Genomic DNA, 16,909 nt, shown 5'->3' on the forward strand with positions numbered 1-16,909 from the left:
ATCTGCATGTCTTATGTCTTCAGCATACTAGTGATTCAAAGCAAATTAAACAAGACATTGGTTAAAATAATATTTTGATGATTTAATAACTTTATAAAGCATATAGTTCTGATTTCAGATCAAACTGGGACTTCCCTAAAAACAAAACATCAAATCACTATCAACTGACCTTTATTTAAAGTGCTTCCTCTGTGCCAAGCACTTCACTCAACTGTTCTGTGGTTATCTCAGTTACTCTTTATTTTATAGATGGGAAAATCTGAGGCTTAGAGAAGTGAAACATTATCCTCAAAGTCACAACTTCAAAGCAATGGAGATGATAAGATTTGTATTAGCAGCCCGAGGTCAGAGCCTGAGCTCTCAGCCATGTCTCTATACTTCTCCATCCCCTTTACCACTAGATGACATACTGGTTCCTCCTTTTGCCATCTCCTGGGGGTGAACATATATCAGTCCTAGACTCTTGCCAGAATCGTTTGCTTATGCCATGCCTTGGAGCAAGTTGGCATTCTCACGTGAAGCATTCAGCACTTCAGTAACCAAACACCCAGCAGTGAGGACCACAGTGGACTCATCCTCAGGTGAGCAGTCACAGCACACTGGAGCAGCAGAACTGCAGTGAAGGTCTTACCAGATGTGCGAATCCCTTCTGTAACGTTACAACAAGCGGTTGCTGGACTCTACTGAAACACATTTCATGACTAGTAATATTTCACTGTGCAATGTGGCCTCTCTATTTTTAGCCAGCCCTAGTAAATAAAAAGTTCTTACTTCCAGAGAGTTAAAAGCTATTACTCTGCAAATTCAATCTGAAGATTTTTAATCTTTCTCTCTTAAGCAACACAGATAGTTTTGCAAATGTTTGAAGGAAGCTGTCACATCCCTTTTCCCTGGTATTATGGTGAGGAGCTCATGTACTTGAAGGTAGCAACAGTCTCAAATATGACAGAGTGAATCTTGTGTTCAGTCGCTCAGTCGTGTACGACTCTTTGGGACTGCATGGACAGCAGCATGCCAGGCTTCTCTGTCCTTTACCGTTTCCCGGAGCTTGCTCAAACTCATGTTCATTGAGTCAGTGATACCATCCAACCATCTGGTCCTCTGTTGTCCCCTTCTCCTGCATTCAATCTTTCCCAGCATCAGGGTCTTTTCCAGGGAGTCTGTTCTTTGCATCAGGTGGCCAAAGTATTGGAGCTTCCAGCTTTATCATCAGTCCTTCAATGAATATTCAGGATTGGTTTTCTTTTGGATAGACTGGTATGATCTCTTTGCTGTCCAAGGGACTCTTTTCCAACACTACAATTTGAAAACATCAATTGTTCAGCACTCAGCCTTCTTTATGGTCCAGCTCTCACATCCATACATGACTACTGGAAAAACCATAGCTTTGACTATACGGACCTTTTTCAGCAAAGTAATGTCTCTGTTTTTTAATACACTGTCTAGGTTTGTCATAGCTTTTCTTCCAAGGAGCAAGTGTGAGCAGAGTTTAGATTTGCCAGTGGGGTAGACCATGTGTAGAGGATGGCTTCTCGGTAGTTAAAGCACAGGTTTTATAATGAGATTAAATTCAATAATTTCCTGTTGACTAGTTCTGTGACCTTAGCGAGTTGTTAAACCCAGTGGGGATGCTAGACAGTGTTGTTGTGGGATTCAGTCAGATAAGCTTGTAGGTGCTTGCTATGGCCACAGAGTAGATGCTCGGGAAATGAGATCCATGAAGTGTATTGATGACAGACACTAATTTTATTTTGTGCATAAAGTTTTGAAAATGTCTCTTTATGGCAGTAATTTTCACCTAAAGTTCATCCCATTTCATCTCATTGATTTTAGGCTTATATAACAGATTACTCAATCTCCTGAACAGACAACCTCAGTCTACTTACTGAAAAAGCTGAGATATATATCATTTGGAACCTGAAGACTTAAATCAAGATCTGGTTCTGCCTCTTGTTCTATGATCTTTAGTATACTGAGCCTTTGTTTTATCACTTATAAATGCACCAGCATAGCTAAATGCCCACCATGAAATACAATGGAGCAATCAGAGACAACAGATTAGAACACAGAACAAAGTGAATGGATCTGAAAAAGTTCTGAGTGGAAAAAAAAAAAAGTAATCAGCAGGATGGGAAATATAACATTGCCATTTATGTAAAATCAAAACAACCACACACAATGAATAGCACTCATGCAAGCTATAGAAATCCATTGTATTGAAGTGAGAGCAGAGAATGCAAACTATTCGGGAGATTTAAAAAAGCATTAAAAATACAGACAAGAGGGGTCTAAAGAAACCTGTAATCAGTAAATTGATTAATTAATTAATAACATGGGAAGAATGATGCTTCCCTACCTTCCTCACAAAGTTATTCTGAGAATCTGATGAGATTATGCATAGGAAAGCCAAAGTTAATTTACCATTCCCATTATGATCCCCAGACTGGACAGATGAACAGAAATAGCAGTTCCCCCTGGATCTTGGGCAGGAGGAAATGAGCAGGGCAGGGCTGGGTGGGATGGTGAGATGACATCAGGGCTCCTCGTGAAGGAGGGGCAGGCTCTCCCTCTCTCTGGAGATACCACTTGATGGCACAGCCAGAGGCAGCATCAACTTCTTCCCATGGATCCGCTGTGCACAGCTTCCACAGGCCCTCGGAAGAAGAGACCCAGGCAGGTGGGTGCCTCGATGGCTTCCCCTCATGACATCAAGTTTCAAAATTTGGTCCTCTTCATTTTGGAGAAGAAAATGGGAACCACCCGCAGAAACTTCCTCATGGAGCTGGCTCAAAGGAAAGGATTCAGGGTTGAAAATGAGCTCAGGTAAGACATCACAAATTTCAGCTTGTAAATAAGCAGGGTTTTTGTGAACAACTTCTTTGGAACCCAAGGAATCTGTGTTTTCCTCTGAAAACAGAAGAGGTGATGTTCCCACTGGGAGAACAGGTATGAGATCAAAGAACAAATCTGAGGCAATTACTAAAGGGAAATAAGATCAGTGGGGATTTGATACAATTATATTGAAACCAGTTGGCACCAAAAGATAAAGTAATTTTTTTTCCTTTCATTATTATGAGATGAAGTATCAAGGAATGTTAAACAGAAACCTAGTTGGAAAATTCAATGCTGAAACCACCGAGGTTTACTCTTGACTGAGCTGAACAAAAACACCACTGAGTCCAAACAAAAACTGTCAGCTGCTTGGAGGCAGAAAGAATAGTTTGGTTGGTTGGCCAGTAAGCTGCACATCTGACTGGGCTAAAGTAGGGAGTGTCTGTGATGGGCTAGGACTGTAGTTGGCTGACCATAGGTACCCAAATGTGGCTTTGATCATGCTTTTCTGAACTGCAGTCTGAGTGGGATTCATAGAGAGAGGGATGCTGGTTAAAGATTCAGGGGTGGCTCTGTCCAAGAGTGAAAGACACCTTGCTAAGAGCCCAAATAAGAAGGCAACTGAAGCAACCATGCAGGGTGCCTCGAATATTCACCCACTCACATCCCAGGCTGGCCTTGCTCTTTTTCTAACAGTTATGTAAGCTCTTCACGGGTCGCAAATAGATGGAAGAGAAAACCAAACAAAATCCAGACACAAATGGTATTAGAACCTTGGCATAAATAATTCCAAACAGAATTGCCAGAGGGCTTGTAGTGAATAAACAATGATAATTGATGCAATTGTCTGGCCTTGATTGTCCAAGGAATAGGTTGATCATAGTCTTTTTTCAGGAAAATGTATAAGAATTCTATGTGAAAATAAATTTTTGTCTTGAAAAAAATAAGAAGTAAAACTGATAAGCATATCCTGATGAAGTGTCAGTTACAAATTGCTAGAGAAACATATGTCAAAAGTCAATCATCAAATATGAGTCGAATCTCATAGAAACATTTAATTTTTTAATTAAAATGCCCCATTCAGAAATCCCTGAGTCTCCCATGGATTTCCTCACCCAATTTCTCTACACTTCCAGCAAGAGCTGACTGGTTTAGTTACAGGCACAGCTACGAGTAACGCACACGGTGGCTGAGGCAGGTAGGTGGAGAGACGACTAGAGGCAAGTTTCTTCTTTTGACAAGAAAACCCAAGAGGCAACTCTGCTGCCAGGGACTGAGCCCAGCTGCTTGGGCGACAGAGGAAACTGGTGCACAGCGAGCCAACTGCTGCTGTGATGTGACTGTGGCAAAGTTCCCAGGCTGGCTGCTCAGCAGGCACATTAAATACAAATGTGTTTTATGACACAAATATAAACCACAGGAAGCAGAAGTTCTCAAACGGAATTTCCATAGTTAGCTATGCTGCTACTGCTAAGTCGCTTCAGTAGTGTCCGACTCTGTGCGACCCCATAGACGGAAGCCCACCAGGCTCCCCCGTCCCTGGGATTCTCCAGGCAAGAACACTGGAGTGGGTTGCCATTTCCCTCTCCAATGCATGAAAGTGAAAAGTGAAAATGAAGGCGCTCAGTCGTGTCTGACTCTTTACGACCCCATGGACTACAGCCCACCAGGCTCCTCCGTCCATGGGATTTTCTAGGCAAGAGTACTGGAGTGGGGTGCCATTGCCTTCTCCTATAGTTAGCTATATAGACCTTAATTGGAAAGGACAATGAAGATTATTACAGGGGAAAATCTCTAGATAAAAAAATCTCTAGACCTCGGAGTCTGACTCTGACCCTTCCCAGCCATGTGATGTGGGCAAGACCCCCCTCTCTCCTCTCTGACCTTAGATTCTTGATAAATGGTCTAGTCTGCCTGATATGATACCAGATGCCATGATGGATGTCAGTTACTTGGATAAATTAGAACAGCTATATAAATGTAAAGTGTGGCTGTTTTCTCGTTACTTAGCTGAATCCACTGACCTTTCTAGTAAAATCCTAAAGAGAGGGCTCTATCTCCACAGTATGAACTAGGTCAAGTGACATAACCCAAGAGAACAAAGACAGGAAGGAAACCCATCAAACTGGTCATTTGTGGGCATGAGGGTAGTAGTGAGAGATTATGGCTGCTTTTATGCTCTGTGTTTTCCAAATTTTTTACAATGAACATATTTTTAAAATGAAAATAAAGGAAATTGTTATTTTAAAAGAAACGATACTTCTTAAGAGGAACAGCTAGACCTCACCTTTTGATATAAAAGATTCAGAGAAAGAGGAGCTAAAAATGTTCCAAAAGTAGACAGTAATCTCCATAATTTCTAGTGCATTCTTTGGCTGCCAGGAGGGTTAAATCTGAGGAAAAATCTGATCCCTATTTTACCTGAACCTGAACACACAACTTAGAATTGGTGTGCCTGAATGTATTGAGCTATCTGGAACTATTTAATTTTCCAGCATATGTATACTGTATCTTTATAGTTGGATTGGACTTCATTAATATTTATGTTATATTGCAAAAGACATGCTATTCCAAGTACCATAGGAAGCTGGTTCTTAAAATATAAATAAAAGGAGGTGTCAAGTTCTTTGAGGCATTTTTGCACATTCATTAAAAAGGTTACTGAATTTTATGCCATGGCCAACACCCTAAATTTTAGAGCAACTTCATAATATTCCAGTACTCTGGGGAAAGCTAGAGAAGGGTCAGAATCTAGTGTTTGTCACGTTCTTCTTTTATCCTTGATTCCAGTACTTTGAGCTATTTTAAAACTTCATCAGAATCAACTCTCCTCTTTTTACATACTTGCTAAGCTTACCATCTCTGTCTTGACCTAAATCGCTGATGCTGAAAAAAAAGAGCCAGATAGGAAGGGTGGCTTTCCATGGTTACATCACCCAGCAGATGATCACTTTTTCTGAGTTCTACTGTTCAAGCAGCAGAAATCCATCAGAGGAGACATTTCCCCTGCTTGCACCTCCATAGTTTGTCTACAAGGCTATCTTTGAAAGGCATTGTTTGAATGAAAGCAAAATATACCACCATGCCATCACAAGTTAAGGGTTCTGTTAGTACCCGAGTAGAAGGTTTGAGCCTTGTGAGCAAAGAGTTTAAAATCAGACAAGAAAGGCAGGAACTGTACTTTTGTTGTCTCTAGCATGAAAAGATAGCATAATGTATTTTCCTGGCATGTACTCATTTTCATCTTTTTAAAAAAATTAGAATTTTCCTACCCAACGCTTTACTTCAAGCCTTCCTGTGTCTTGCATACTGAACCCTCTTCCCTTCTGCAATAGTCATTACTGAATAAACTCTATTCTTACTGCCTTAATGAGTGTCCAGCTTTGTTTATCTTTCACAATGCCCTATCACTTCAGATTTTTGGTGTTTGAAATAAAAATATTAAAAGTCATTGTTTGGAAAATAAACTGAACACCAGATGAAAGAGCTATTGTCTGCTCCAGAAAATATGATATTGAACCGGTCCTTCTCTGGACTTCTAAGTTCAGTGTCCAAACACATCTTCACTGGTTTCTCATTATGGTGTTTTTTTTTTTCTCACTTTTTCTTTTCCAACTTTGAATGGCTTCTCCCTACACTTCCCTACATGAAGACGTAAGACCCCTGGAAGCCTTCCTAGGGGAGGGAACTTCCTTCCTGGACACAGGGTGAGCCATGGCTTAGGGTTGGCCTCTGACTCTTCCACTTGGCTTTTCTCCTTATTCCTCCCCAACTCCACGAGGGAAAGGGTGTCATCTCAGCCATTGTGTGTACCTCATCTTCATACTTTTGACGATTTTCTTACACAGAGTAGGCTTCAGGAAATATTTGCTCAAAGAATACTTTATCTGGAGAATATAAAACCAACCAAAGGGACTTATGGCTAACAGGAGTAATTTTTGTCACTGAATTTTTTTTTACAATGCTTGGCTACAGCATTACCTTTGTAATCAATGAGACAATGAAGACTTTATTTTTATAAGTTCAAGAGCATGCAGAGTAGACTCTAGTCCTGTTGTTGCTCGTCACTAAGTTGTGTCTGGCTCTTTGTGACCCCATGAACTGCAGCATGCCAGGCTTCCCTGTCTTTCACTGTCTACCAGAGTTTGTCCTGCTTTGGTTCAAATTACTTATTTCAAAATTTGTGAACTTTAAATTAATGTAAGTGTTCATGGTCTCATTTAATGTAGACCACAAAATCAAGGCAAGACCCTCTCAGTCTTCAGTATCTCAAGGGCTGGAAATAAAAGCTTGTCTTTATTGGTGCTAGTGTTAGTCACTCAGTAATGTCCGACTCTTTGCAACTCCACGGACTGTAGCCTGCCAGGCTCCTCTGTCCATGGAATTCTCCAAGCAAGATACTGGAATTTTGGAGTGGGTTGCCATTCTCTTCTCCAGGAATCTTCCCGACCCAGGAATAGAATCCAGGTCTCCTGTATTGCAGGCAGATTTTTTTACCATCTAAAACTGGTGTCGGAGAAGACTCTTGAGAGTCTCTTGGACTGCAAGGAGGTCCAACCAGTTCATCCTAAAGGAGATCAGTCCTGGGTGTTCATTGGAAGGACTGATGCTAAAGCTGAAACTCCAATACTTTGACCACCTCATGCAAAATGTTGACTCATTGGAAAACACCCTTATGCTGGGAGGAATTGGGGGCAGGAGGAGAAGGGGACGACAGAGGATGAGATGGCTGGATGGCATCACCGACTCGACGGACATGAGTCTGAGTGAACTCCAGGAGTTGGTGATGGACAGGGAGGCCTGGCGTGCTGCGATTCACGGGGTCGCCAAGAGTCAGACATGACTGAGCGACTGAAATGAACTGAACTGAACTGAAGCCACTGAACTGAAAGCCCCTAAGAGTGTGGGATAAAACCAAATAAAACTACCTCGATTTTTCAGTGTCAGGGATTCTGAAACAGATCAGTTGCTAGGGAAATTATCAAGAGGATTTTTTTTAAAAACTGTAAACATCCCAGTTCAACTGTAATTAAATATTTTTAAAGTTATTGTTGACAAAATAAGCCCTGTGTCAGATGGAAAAACTTAAGAATGACTTCTCCAGGGAAAGAAAACAGTTTTAAAGACAAAGAAAAAAGCAGGTGACCATCCATGAGAACTGGGGGAATCAGATAGGGATACCAGTCTGGCTTCTCGCAAAAAAAAAAAAAAAAAGGATGGCTGCCTATTTCATCATGAAGACTTTTTTTAATTGTGTCAAGAGGCAAGAGAAACTAGGGGAAGAAAAATCAGGGATACTGGTATCTCAGAAAAAAAATCAAAACAGATTTGTGAGTTAATCTCTCAAACTTAGAGCTTATTGAACATCTGAGGGTCATACTCATGATTCTTGTAATATCTTTTATCATGTGTATTATTGTATAACTACTGTGTTTCTTTTAACTGCCCCTAGTCTGAGTCATTATAATTTATCTCTAGCTTAAGGAATAATAGCCATAAAAATCATGGGTCTGATATACAGAGCTTAAAAATATAGATTTAACTAACACATAAACTTCTAAGATGTTCTGTTGTGTACTCCCTACAATTGTCTCATGTACCTGCAGAGAAATGAGTACTGGATGGGGAAACATTGCTATAACTGAGCCCCGAGTCCAGCGTGGGGATCCCATCTAAGCTGGGGCAGGTAAAGTGTGATCCTCCTCTCCAGCACTGTTTCACAAGGTGGAGTTATTGGGCTGTGAGATGGTTTTGAAATATGGCAGACCCCAAGGAGCGACAAGGACTACTTTCGCTTCCCTTGCCTTGGAAGGGCTGGTGGACCCAGCAGAAATGACACCATGTGACTTTTAGGGGCTGGGTCATGAAAGGCCTCGAAGCTTCTGCTATTCCTTGGACCCAGAGCCTCAGGTAAGAAGTCTGAGTTGCCCCTGAGAGAGGCCACTTAAAGGTGCTCAGGTGGCAGATGCTGCTGAGCCCAGGCTCCCAGCCACCCTCACCAAGGTGCCAGACTCTCGGGCTGCATGCAACATCAGTGCCTCCGTCAGCTGCATGTGGAACAGAAGGATGGCCCAGCTGAGCTGCCAGAATTCCTGACCCACAAATTGTGAGACATAACAAAATTGTTGCCTTTTAAAAGCTACTACATTTTGGGATTGTTGGTATTGCACCAGTAGATAACTAGAAGTGACTGACTACCATATGTCAAAATCACCAAGGGAACTTGTCAAAATGTGTATTTCTGGGCCCTTGGTGAGATTTACTGAATCTGAATCTCTGGTAATAGGACCCAGGCATCTGAATTTTAGGCCAGCATCCTCGGTTCCTCTAACTGACACTACAATTTTAGAAACATTCCTTCAGAGCTATTCAGTTCAGTTCAGTCACTCAGTTGTGTCCAACTCTTTGCAACCCCATGGAGTTCAGCACACCAGGCTTCCCTGTCCATCACCAACTCCTGGAATTTACTCAAACTCATGTCCATTGAGTTGGTGATGCCATCCAACCATCTTATCCTCTGTTGTCCCCTTCTCCTCCTGCTTTCAATCTTTCCCAGCATCAGGGTCTTTTCCTATGAGTCGGTTCTTCACATCAGGTGGCCAAAGTATTGGAGCTTCAGCTTCAGCATCAGTCCTTCCAATGAATATTCAGGACTGATTTCATTTAGGATTGACTGGTTGGATCTCCTTGCAGTCCAAGGGACACTCAAGCGTCTTCTCCAACACCACCAGTTCAAAAGCATCAATTCTTCGGTGCTCAGCTTTCTTTCTAGTGCAACTCTCACATCCTTGCATGATCAATTCATTGTACCAGTGGTCTCTCTGTTGACCATTACTATGAATATTGCCATGAGCTGAGCACCAGACATGATTATCACCAGGCAGATTATAACACTGTCCCTGCCCTCAGGGGTGTCAAGTACTAAGTCAAGTACATTTCAATTCAGTACCACTTAAAGAAGAAGGCCCTGCATGGTTTTCCCTGGGGGGAGCTGAAGGCCAAAGCCTAGTTCAGAATCTTTGTAATTGGTTCACAACCTCCCAGACCTAGTCCAAGGCACTGTTAATTGGTCATGGCTAAGAAACTAGGTAGCTTAGAGAAGGGAATCCACTGATATTTCAGGAACGGCCATCTCAGCAGGGCCTTGGGGTCTTTAGAAGACGTTGAGGATGGCTGCCTGAAGCTTGCTGCCACCTTTTATCTTAAGAAGAAAGCCCAGGCCTTCGGGGGCAAGGCAGAGACTACCTCTGCCCCAATCCCAGGTTTATTTGCCTTTGAAAATGACATTCATGCATATTTGTTCCTGACACAGAAAACTAACAATAAGCAATTCATGACAGAAAGTGAGAAAATATAGGAAAATACTTAAACCTGACAAACAAAACCTCACTCAGGAGTCTAACCACAGTCTAGTAGAACGTTAAGAGATTGCTCGAGTCATGCACACCTGGGTTTGAATCTTGCCTTCCTGTGACCTCTGCAGGCCTTGGTTTTCTCATCTTCATTGTGATGATGAGGGTGATGTTGATAATGATGGTACTCGTTCTGATGTTATTCCTTTTGAGAAAAGGAAATGTTCTCGCTGGAATAAGCACAGAGTCACAGAGGGGTAGCTAAGTGTGCCCAGCACACGGGTTTTATTTTATTTTTTGGCCACGCGATGCGGGATATGGGATCTTAGTTCCCAACCAGGGATTGAACCCATGCCCCCTGCTAGTCTTAACCACTGGACCATGAGGGAAGCCCCCAGAACACAGGTTCTAGATTAAAATAGACCTCAGATTAAGTCCTTGCTCCACCAGTTATAAACTGGGTGAATTTTTAATGTCTCCCAAGCTCTCTCTTAGTATTAGAGATAATCATACCTACCTATCTCATAGAATTATTTACAATTAAATGAAGTAGTGTATGAAATTAATCTACAATGATTCTGGCACACGGTGATGTTCTATTAGTATTTTCAATACCAGAGTGCTCAGGGCAGAGAGAAAACCATTATACCAGCAAACAGCTGTCACAACACAGCAGTAAGACATTGTGTGCAGAACACACCAGAGCAGGTGACCCTCCTTGGTAATCCTGTCTGTTAATGGCTCAGCATAGACAGTGAAGGAATACTTTATTGTGGTGATCTGCAATGGAACCCACAATATCTCTGAGATGCGCCTGTACTATGATGTCAAAGTTTCTAAGACTGACTTTCAATCTCTTACTTTGTGGGAACCAGTGATAAACAGTAATGAACTCTGAATAGCATAATGTGAATGTTTGATTTTTTTTTTGTTTTTGTATTTACTTGATTATTGTTGTTGTTGTTTTGTTTGCTAGTTGTTTAATGAGCAGGGGTTGGAAATCCAAATCAGAATCTTCTTTCATACGCTGCATAGCTTTTATTCCTGAATAAGCTTATATGAATTCAGTAGGAGATACACATGGTCCTCACCCAATAGGGTGAGCTCAGACACCCCCACACTGTCCTGGGGAATTCCAGGTGAAGAGGTACTGAGGGTGGTGGTACATGACTGGATGATGACGGGCCTAAATTTAGAAGTTGAGCCCCAGAGCTCTTCCTCAGCACACCCATCTCCCTCTGAGGTTTAGACAAAACCCTATTTAGAAGAATAATAGTACTAATAAGCATAATAAATAATATAATAATAACACTATATAACATCAAATAATAACATCAAAGGGAAGAAACAAAGAAAGAATAATACTGTCTAACCCTATTGATGCTTCTGTGTTTTTCTTCGTCTTGAGACAATCTTCCAAGAAGTTTACTATAAGTAAACTTTGGAATCATATGCACCTGGAATAGGGAAGCACCTAGCTGTCTTCCCCTGGCCATTTTAAAAGGTGGTTTTATCTTGACTATTTTCTGCCTGGGCCTGCTGCACATCCTGCCATCTAGATGGTCTCAGCTCTGATCTCCAGTCCCACTTCCCTCCCAGTGCCAGTCCCAGATCCCAACTGTCAGCCAAATATTTTCATTTGGATCTCCAGCCATCCTTTCAAGGCAGCTTGCCTGAAATAAACTTCAATTTTGTTCCCCCAACCCTTCCTCCAAAGGGATGGAACTTCTTAAATCCCTATTTCTACCAAAAGTGATAACACTTGAGTGTGATAGATATGCTGGAGTAATAGTTGAGTCTATTCCCCACTTCACCTTTTATAGGTGATGCCAGCCGTCCATCATACGTCTCCTTTGCCTTCCTTTTTTAGCACTGTAGGAACCAGACTGAGGTTTAAATCATCTTATATCTGGTCCAGTGATTCATCTTCTTAGGTAGCTCCCCAAAGCTCCTCAACCCATGACTCTCCCTCCTAATCATTATGTATACCAGATTAGTCTGTTAAAATAACACTGCAATGCTGTCCATGTCCTGCTCACAAAAAAAATTCAGAGGCTCCATAATCCCAGAACATAAGATCCAGCTTTCTCAACCAGGCTTCTAAGACCCTCTGTAATGTGGTTACCCCCACTTGCTCAGTCACATCTACAACTACTTCCCAACAGAAATTCTTCATTCCAATCCAGGCCACTCTCCTTCCTTTCCTCTGACCTTAGAACCTTTTCTTCCAGGAGGATCTAAAGTGCTACCTTCCTGGTACCTTATCCCTCCTATGCAACCAGACTGCTGCTGCTGCTGCTAAGTCACTTCATTCATGTCCGACTCTGTGCAACCCCATAGACGGCAGCCCACCAGGCTCCCCCGTCCCTGGGATTCTCCAGGCAAGAACACTGGAGTGGGTTGCCATTTCCTTCTCCATGCAACCAGACTAGGCACAAACAAATCCTGCTTTTCTACAAAGCCATCCACCTCTCCCAACCCACACTAAATTATTTTCCCTCTTTGTATACCACTTGCAGGTCCAGCCTATGTCATAACGTATTAACCAGCTGTTTCACAGAAGATGCTGATGCCCAGAAACTTTCCTTTTCTTGTTTGGTACCCAACCCCTTCCCATCACCACCACAGGGAACCTAGGGCTGTGAATAGAACAGTGAACCAAGAAATACTCGGTGAATCTAAGAGTCAATCAAGAAAAGGAGAAGGAGGAACAAGAAGTCAAGCAAGAGAAGTGGGGAAAAAAAGAAAAAATAATTCTACTTTTTTCTCTTCAATGCCTATATAGGCTATTTGCTTTTGCTATTTCCCATATTTGTAGACAATTTGAACTGAAGGAGCCCTGAAAATTATTGGTTCCAGTGATATAATGCTGATTTCAAAGACTTGTTTAAAAATAAAAATAACATACTGACCAGAAAAGACAATCAAAAAGAATAAATATCATTTACCAGCTGTGTGGCCTTCAGGATGTCCTTAACCTCTCTGTTCTTTAGTGTCCTCATTTTTGAAGTGTGACTAGTATAATATTTACTTAAGAAGCTATGTAAGTATTAAAAGAGATGATGTATGTGAAGTACTTGGTCAGTGCTGAAACATGCTAAGTGCTCAGTGCTTTTTTTAGGGAAAAGATACAGGGTCTTACAGCAGAATTGTGCTTTGAAAAACATGTAAAGCGCTGTTTCCCAAAGGCTGGTCACCACCTATTAATGGCTTGTGAGATCAATTTAGTGGGATGTTATGTCCATATCAGCATCTACATCTATATCTATTTTGGGTCATGATATAAAATGTGTTTCTAACTGTGGATCACATACAAGTTTGAAAGGCACCAGATTAAAACCCTCTACAAAATAAAAAGGAAATGGCACACCAAAGCCACAGACAGAATGCAAGTTGCTAATTTAAGAACGATTTCATCTTCTATCTGCTCTGGACCTTTGTTTTCCACTAACATCACAATCTACTCATGTTTTCTTAAGTTTTCTTGCATCTGATATGTAACATAGACCACATTGCTATGCTAATTGAAGTCGAATTCCCTGGCATGGATGCCTAGGTTCTCCATGCCTATGGTCAGGTCCACTGTGCATCTTTCTCCATCAGATGGAATGCTCTGAACGCCTCAGGGAAAAGAGAGGTTCTCATTTTGAAAGTCTCTGTCTTATTCTGCAGTGATTCTGTCACCCACATTGTAGCAGAAAACAACTCTGGCTCAGAGGTTCTCGAGTGGCTTCAGGTACAGAACACAAGAGCCAGCTCACAGCTAGAACTCCTTGACGTCTCCTGGCTGATCGAAAGCATGGGAGCAGGAAAACCAGTGGAGATTACAGGAAAACACCAGCTTGTTGTAAGTGTCCTGAAAGTGGTTATATGTGGACTATAGACTCAACAGACTTGAGTTAAATCCCAGGTTCTCTGCTTGCTCCCTGTGTGAACTTTGGCAAGTCACTTAGCTTTTTTGAGCTTCGGTTTCTTCCTTTACATTATGAGAACAGTAGTGCCTGCCTGTCTTGTAAGATGGCTTATGAGGATTAGAATAACACACATGGAAAGTGCTTAAGACTGAGCCTGATCTATATATGCACTTAATAAATGGTAGCTATTTTTACAAACAAGTCTATACACAAATATTTCAAAATATTGAAGTCTTGATGTTCTAGCAACCAGAAAAGTAGAAGGTTCTTATTTTTTTCTTACCGTGATCATTTATAAAGAAAAAAATTAAACTCTTAGTTCCAAACCCTTCACCAATGGACCCTAACTATGTAAGTTCACAGAAAAGGAAAATGATGTTTAATCAGTAGTTCTTTTCCATGTTACTTTTTCAGATCACAAAAATAATACATGTTAATTATAGCAATTTCAAATATTAGAAATGTATATAACATAGAACTTGAGTCTCCTATAGTATTATTCTCTTTCCAGAGACAATTACCATCGAACTGCCTCTTATTTTTCTTCATACACTTCTATTACTATTAACTTTTTATTTAAAATAGATGCTTATACATTTGTTTAGGTGAGAACAGACTATTCAGCTTCTCCAAACCCAGGCTTCCAGAAGATTCCACCACTTGCTGTAAAAAAGATCTCCCAGTATGCGTGTCAGAGAAAAACCACTTTAAACAACTATAACCACATATTCACGGTAATGGAGCTTTACAACAACTATAGCAAATGTAAGGCTTGCTGCTTCTTTCTGTGGATCTCCAATTAAATTATGAATTTTCTTGAAAATCTAGGAAGGTTTTCCCCATTCTTACCTACTCCCCTAACATGATCTCTGGTTCCTCTGTCAAGAATGGGTCTCCTTCTATTACAGAAATAGACAATATATTTAGAGCATATTCTTTAGAGAAAGAAACTTACGATTTATTGGGAATTGTCATTAATGGATGCAACACTTATCAAAGGCAAATATTCTGAATAACTAAATACATACTGTAATTAGTCCACTACATAGTAAGAGCAAATTGCATAGAAATAGCATGTTATTCTATGTGCATAAACAGCTTTGTTGGGAAGACATAAGATTGAGAGTCAGCAGACCTGGGTTCAGCCTGATATTAACTATCTTGGGCAAGTCAGTTCCTCTCTCTGAGCCTGTTTCCTCATCTGCTTAATAAAAAATTAGGTACATCATCTCTAAACCCCCATTCAGCCCTGAAGCTTCATAATTATGCTTCAAAATGACCCGAACAAAACCATAACTGCTTATCCTCCAGCCTACAACCAGTAGTCAAATGGAGAAAACATGCATTAGTAGATTGAATACAGAACTTCTCCTTTCTAAAATTCTAGCCCCAGGTGTGGAAGACCAGGAAATTGCAGCTACTGGGCACCCTGAGGATCATGCCACACAACTGTAGCTACTTCCTCCTCTGCCAGAAATGCAAACACGCCCTACCTTAAATAACCCCCTACCTTAAATAACCCTGCCTCTGGGTTTGTGCCACTTCTGATCATACCCATTCATTCAACAAGTCTATATACTAAGTGCTGACTCTGTTTAACCAATAAGCTAAGAGATAGGATTTTCCAGTGATCCCGGCAGACTCCTGGCCACAGACTGGTGGGAAAGTCAGCAAACAGGGAAGGATCTTGCCAAGTAATGACTAGGAAGATGCAGTGAGCAAGAAGTCATTTTTCAGTTAAATCATTCCTGAATATCTAATGGCAGAGAATTCCAAGTTTCCTTATGAAGCATGCTGTGGCCTGTCTTTTCAACTCAACTCCGCTCATCCAACCAGGGAGAAGTGAAAAAGTATAGGACACCCAATCCTGACCTTTGAGGAAACAGTCACGAGGCATTCTAATATTTAACAGAGCACAAGAGGCATTTGCAAGGGACTGCTGGCTTGGGGGCTAGGGGCTAGGAAACAGACTGTGTTTTGCTCATCTGATTTTATTCTTTAGGATGCTTTTGAGATACTGGCTGAAAATTCTGAGTTTAAAGAAAATGAAGTCTCTTATGTGGCATTTATGAGAGCAGCTTCTGTACTTAAATCTCTGCCATTCACAATCATCAGTATGAAGGACACAGAAGGAATTCCTTGCCTGGGGGACAAGGTGAAGGGAATCATAGAGGTAAGGGTGAAAGGTGATTCGTTCCAGCCTCTCATCGGTAGCTGCTGAGGGAGGGAGAGAGATGCAGTTAATAAATTTTCCTGTTAACTATATAGATGTGGTATTCATTACTTATTGTCATTTCTCTCTAATTTATATAACATATATATATATATTACATAGGTAGCTACACATGTATATGTGTCATTCATACCCCAGTATTATCTCACTTGGAGCTATGTGGGGCCAGCTAGTGAGAAAATAACTCTCCTGTATTATTAATCACAGTGAAAGTCTCTAATGACCTAAAAGCTCAACAGGAGGGGACGCTGTGAGTTAAAACACAGGCTGTGTGAAGAACCTCAGTTTCATTCAGCAGACATTGCCCTCCAGAATGGTGGTGGGTATGAGGGACAGTGGAGCTGATTCTGCATCTCCACCTGTGTGTTCTAAGAGGAGAGCCAGGGATGCTTAGTTATTTATTAAATAATGTTTAAAGGTTCCCTGGTAAGGCAAATTGGTCATCCAAGAGGAAGTTTCAGTATAGTCAGATGCAAGGCAAATTATTCAAGGGAGGGAAATTAATCCTAACTCTATTTAGAGGAGGTTGGAGGGCTCTGGGGCTTCCCAGATGGCGCAGTAGTAAAGAATCCACCTGC

The 16,909-nt window shown here is 41.3% G+C and overlaps 1 protein-coding gene across 2 annotated transcripts in view; it reads left to right on the forward strand.

Annotated features, from left to right (window-relative positions):
• Positions 1-2,603: 2,603 nt before the first annotated feature.
• The window catches only part of DNTT (DNA nucleotidylexotransferase), a 32,438-nt gene continuing 18,132 nt past the window's right edge, over positions 2,604-16,909 (forward strand). For both annotated transcript variants that reach the window (XM_055425930.2, XM_088842513.1), the window contains exons 1-4: positions 2,604-2,823; positions 13,857-14,031; positions 14,704-14,832; positions 16,101-16,271. In XM_055425930.2, coding sequence (XP_055281905.2) covers positions 2,624-2,823; positions 13,857-14,031; positions 14,704-14,832; positions 16,101-16,271 — 675 coding nt within the window. In that variant the 5' untranslated portion in view covers positions 2,604-2,623. The remainder of the gene's footprint in view (positions 2,824-13,856; positions 14,032-14,703; positions 14,833-16,100; positions 16,272-16,909) is intronic.

Source organism: Moschus berezovskii, chromosome 12, assembly GCF_049115385.1.
Source record: "Moschus berezovskii isolate FMDL1 chromosome 12, NW_MosBer_1.0, whole genome shotgun sequence".
NCBI lineage: Eukaryota > Metazoa > Chordata > Mammalia > Artiodactyla > Moschidae > Moschus > Moschus berezovskii.